At 41.5% G+C, this 5,262-nt stretch overlaps 1 protein-coding gene across 1 annotated transcript; it reads right to left on the bottom strand.

Annotated features, from left to right (window-relative positions):
- Positions 1–2,145: 2,145 nt before the first annotated feature.
- Positions 2,146–4,914, bottom strand: LOC117859986 (uncharacterized). Its single transcript, XM_034743190.2, has 2 exons — positions 4,000–4,914; positions 2,146–2,725 (listed from the first exon to the last, which is right to left on the bottom strand). Exons 1-2 carry the CDS (start codon positions 4,839–4,841, stop codon positions 2,545–2,547), a joined length of 1,023 nt encoding a protein of 340 aa, XP_034599081.1. The 5' UTR covers positions 4,842–4,914; the 3' UTR covers positions 2,146–2,544.
- Positions 4,915–5,262: the final 348 nt, after the last annotated feature.

The following is a 5,262-nucleotide window of genomic DNA, read 5'->3' as shown; positions in this document are numbered from 1 at the left end:
CTCATATTGGCCGTTCGTTCTTGACCATCCCAGCGATGAGCGAGTGACAGCTTGGGGAGAGAGACTAAGAGCGGTTGTAGACTATTCATACACCGTACCCAAGCAAGGCCATCCAATAAAGTATAAAGAAACGGTCTCTATAGAAAGAAAGGGAGGGTCGGTCTCTCTCTCTCTCTCAAGTTGCACCTATAGAAATAAAGTACCACTCATCATATGGCCTACCACACCTATAGAAAAATAGCACACATGCAGCAGCAAGCACGACCACAACCTACGCTCCGATCCAGCTGCTGTTATATATATCCGAGGATGCCTTGCCAGATTCACCTCACAAATGCATCCCCTTTTGCTTGATATATAGCCAGATAGATACCCCTGGCGTGGAGCTCTAGAAGAACTTGACCACAGGTATGCAAGCTTCTCTCAAAAACTAGTCTCAAAAACTTGACCACAGCATCTCATATACATGTGTATTTCTTCTGGTACGGTGTGTGCTCTTACATCATTCTAAACATAATTCTTTGTGTTAATTTGCTTTATGTGGTGAATGAAACGCAAGTCGCTGCTCTGCAAAAGCTAGTGCATCTGTTCTTCGTTCCATGCGTACGTGCTTGGTATTGCCAGACTATAAGTTGAAGTCTCTTTAGGAGGGGTAGTCAGTACTATATATCTCTGTGGTTTGAAGTTAAGAATTAATAAGTATGCTAGTTCCTACAATAGTACTATCACCACTAATCATGTGAACTCAGACGACAACACAATCAGACTATTGCATTGACCTACCTATAGTTCTGTTCTACTTTCATTTTGCTAGTTTTTTTACCATTAAGCAGCAGTGAACGTACAATAAACATTAGTTGAAAGTGGAGTATATATGCATCGACTGGGTGAGTAGGAATACAGAAATTTATCATCTGAATCATCTTCTAGCATATTTGATCTAATTATATTGATTCTATTATTGCTGAACATACTTCTAAGTACTAAGTGATGAAATGTGTATGGCATGAAAATTGTAGTACTCTTCTAAACTCATGGTAAGTACAAATAACTTATACTATTGCTCTTATATATTTGATCAAGTAAAATTGTTCTTCAAATGCGATTGACTATATATTAGAGAAACTGCAGGAAATTCCTATTTCAATGTGCAAATTTGAAGTTCACTAAATCTCATAACATGGCATGAAAAAGGTTTCCTACATGAGGTACATTCTTGAAGTCAATAGAATAAAATTATATCATATTTTTAGCACACCTAGCATAAGATGCTTACATAGCCACTTGATTAGTTTGCAGCAAGGTTAGGCCTTTAGAAATCAGGAAGAAATCCAAATTTGTAAGTCTACAAATACCTAACAAAGTTATATATATTTCTTAAATAAAAACATTTGGCTTCCTAATTACCAATAGAATAGAAATATTATTTTTAAAATACACTCATCAAACTACTTTTCTGTGAGTGTAACCATTGTTTATATATATTGTCCTGTAATCCATACGTGGATCTATGGTTCAAGTCATAGAATCATCAGATGAATTTCATATCATATAGGAATTTGCTATAGATATATATACATGCTTGTGGGTCAAACAATCCAAAACATGTCATGATAGATTGATACTGAAAACATCTTATCCATCAAAATAAAGAATTGAATATGCATAATCCAAAATTCATGAAGAATAAGTACACAGTTCTCCTCATGAACAATATGGCAATAAAAAACAGCCTTCTATGTACAATAGCTAGAAACAGGACTATCAAGGATATATATATTATATCAGGTGACCAAGGTCCTCGAATAAGCCAAAAATTGGCTTATGTGCTTTGGCTTCGGGTGTCTTTAATCTTTAAAATTCTAAGACTTTCCTGTACGTTCTCACCCTTTTTCGCCAATTAATTATATGCCAGAATCTCATCATTGTATATTGGGATGACATTTTTAGTTGCAAAATACTATACGATTTGTCCTTATTGTTTATTATGGTTTTCTGTAGTAGACTGTAGATGATAATTTCAGTAAACTACCAAAGAGGATGGTAGATTAAATTGGACTGCCTAGCTACCTACATATTCTTGAGCATGCTGCTAGACTACATATATATCTGATAGAACAAATCCATTTCCCTAAAAAAAATCCATACAGTTACAACTTTAATTTTCATTGCAGAAATGTACAAAACCCTGCCAATAGAACTTCAGATAGTCTAGTTGCAGAACATATAGCCTTGATGTTTGATTTCTTTGGACTATATTTACTTTCAGCCTTGCTAGCACAGTTCAACTATTATGTCTGTCTGTAACGAAATTAAGTGCTTGTAATAATACTTTTAGTTCAAGCCACAAGTAAAGGGGTTATCAAATAGAGCTTTGTCTACGTACCGTACTGATATGCCAAAATTGGCAATATGCAGAGTGCACAAGCTTGGGCTAGCAGGTATACCCCACGTTTCTTTGCTGTCATATGCAACTTCCTACAAGATGTTCATCAATGATTGAACGCACAACTTCTTCTTTACTTGCTGTCACTCAAACAGTACCTATTCCCTCCCAACTTTTCTTATGCATTTGACATAATACCGATCACAAGAGCAAATTCTGAATTCCCGTGCTTTCTGATCATGAACAGGACTGCAATCGGTAGTTTTTCTAGGACCAGGGTGAGGGGTTTGCTTTTTTGTTTTCTGGTGATCGAAATGATAGCAGCATTCCTCAGTTCCTCTACACATGCAATTAGCAGTTTCAGTAGTAAGAAAAGCGCTATAATAAGGAGAACACCTCCAGCTGCAGCTGTCTTTGGTCAAAAAAAATTACTACCATGATTAGTTTCTTTAAAAAAAATGTATGGTAGACTCATGTTACGGAGCAGGTGAAATAACAGAGAGCCAATATGAAGCATATGATATTCCTATGTATATAGGTAGATATAAATGTTCCTAGATATATATATGAAATTAATGTATGTTAATGGATGGTTCCCCACATGTATATGAAAAACCGTGCTCTACTGATTACTACTAATTTATGTTGTAAGTTTATGTTAATTTTGTGCAGTGTTATGAAGAATAATATGTTGCAAACAACAGATATAAATTTGTTAATGAGTTGCAAATTGTTCAGATGTATATTTTGGGATACATTTTGACACAGGTACTATTTCTTCCACATGGATTTAGTGTGTGAAGAGGTTTGAGGTGAGGTATGTAATAAGGAGCTCAAATGTGATGATGATTCACCGATCCAGATAGACTATGCTAATTCTCGTTTCTTTGTCAACCATTCAAGCTCGTCAACGATTGATGGAAATGCATAGGCTAGACTTAGAAAATTTAATTTGTGCTAATGAACTGGGAGTAAGTCAGGTACCATCCTCTGGTGCTCCACATGATGAAACTCCAAAGACCTGAAACCTTACTAGTACAATATACCAGCTAGTTCAAGAAAAATCCCATTTAGATTGTCATGCAAATCTGCCATTTATTTCGGCATATCCAAATATTCATATCCATGCACAGTTTCCCTACCATATGTTAATTTCACCAATAACTTGTCTGAACTCTGAAGGGTAGTATGCAATTCAATTGCTAGCTTTAGCTAGGGTCCATGATTTCTCCTGATAAAACTGTGTGTCAAGGATCATATGCCCTTGGAGCTCTAGAAAACTCAGGACATGCAACTTCAGGAAAAGCTTAAAGTTAGGACATCAGCAAACTAAAACCAACAGACATCATTAGCCGGATTATATGAAGAATTCAATACCATCAGCAGCAAATTAATTATAGGGTTAATTGCCTTAACCGAAAATCGATACCACAAACCCATCAGCAGGCTATTGTGTCTTGACTGATAGAGAGGTGATGTATATGTACTATATATCTACTAGCATCGGATCATGGCAGTAGAAGCCTAGCTAATTACGTTATAGAAGCCTCCAAGCTTTAATTATAGAGTGTTTAGACCTAATATGTTTGCATACCATGCATACAAGAAATCACCTTGGCACTCCTCCATTGTTGCATCTCATCATCTCCTCAAGCTGCAGGTAGTACTGGTAGGAGTACTCCAACTCGTTGATCGGCTGCGGCGGCGCTGCCGCTACAGCGGTGTCGGACGCGATCCAGCCGATCTCGCCGCCGCCGTGTTCTTCCATGAGCGCCGCCGATGGCCCATCACGACCGCCTCTGCTTCTTGATCCCTTCTCCCCCCTCGGGTCCTTGTTGAAACAGCACGTGCTCGAGGAGCTCCCCTCCCCTCTCCCCTTCACCACCGCCGGCCCCGAGGAAGGCGCCGCCGCCGGTTCGTCGGCGTCGTGGAGGCGGTCGATGGCCGGCTTGGACTGGGTGAGGAGCCAGTTGACGGTCTTGCTGGCCTTGTCGAAGCCCAGGCGGTCCTGCAGCGCGAAGAACTCCCGCGCGACGCCCACCGACAGCCGCATCCGCCGGTCGCGCACGCCCTGCGCCGTGCGGATCTTGCTGTGCCGGTCCGTCCGGAACGGCCGCCTCCGCGGCGCGGCGGCGGCGCCATGGACGCCGCCGCCGGCATCCACCACCGCCGCCGTCGCCCCCGCGTCCCCCGCCGCTTGATCCGGCTCCCGCAGGGGAGCCACCACCGCCACCGCCGGCTGCTGGAGCACGGCCTCCAGGGTCTCCTGGTGTTGGAGCAGCACGTCGGCGGGGAAGATCTGCCCGCCGTACCCGTCCCAAGCGGACATCGCGGTCGCCGGCATGAGGAAAGCAGCTGCAGTAGGGTTCGGTAATAAGAATGATGACTGCTCTTGCTGGTAGACGCACTGATGGTGATGGCGATGAGGCCGGCTGTTAGGGTAATGAGGTAGCATTTGCTGTGATTGTGCACTAGCCAGTGTGCTTAGCAGAGCCAGTGGTGGTAAACTAGCAGAGGTAGAAGTACAAGCTTCTAGTCCCAGAGGTATATATATAAAGCGGCCCAGCTTTTTTCTGTTAGTGCAATGGAAGAAGAAGAACATCATGCACCTATTGCTTGCTAGTTTTACTTTTACCCCTACTGCTGCTGCTTACAATAAACATAAAGTCTTTTTTTAGGGCATATATGTTTGTAAAGTTAGGTCTCCATTGTTGTGTGATCACTGATCACTGGATCAGAGATAAAAGATAAGCTAAAAAAGCAGGAGGCAGGGTGAGGGAGGTAGCTAGAGGTGAAGCTGTTAAGGAGAAAGGTTCACACAGTACTCTCTAAAAAACAAAGTGCACACAGTAACTTACTGGAGAAGAGATGCATAG

This window comes from Setaria viridis, chromosome 6 (assembly GCF_005286985.2).
Source record: "Setaria viridis chromosome 6, Setaria_viridis_v4.0, whole genome shotgun sequence".
In the NCBI taxonomy this organism is placed as follows: domain Eukaryota; kingdom Viridiplantae; phylum Streptophyta; class Magnoliopsida; order Poales; family Poaceae; genus Setaria; species Setaria viridis.
This window is presented reverse-complemented; position numbering and strand designations above follow the sequence as displayed.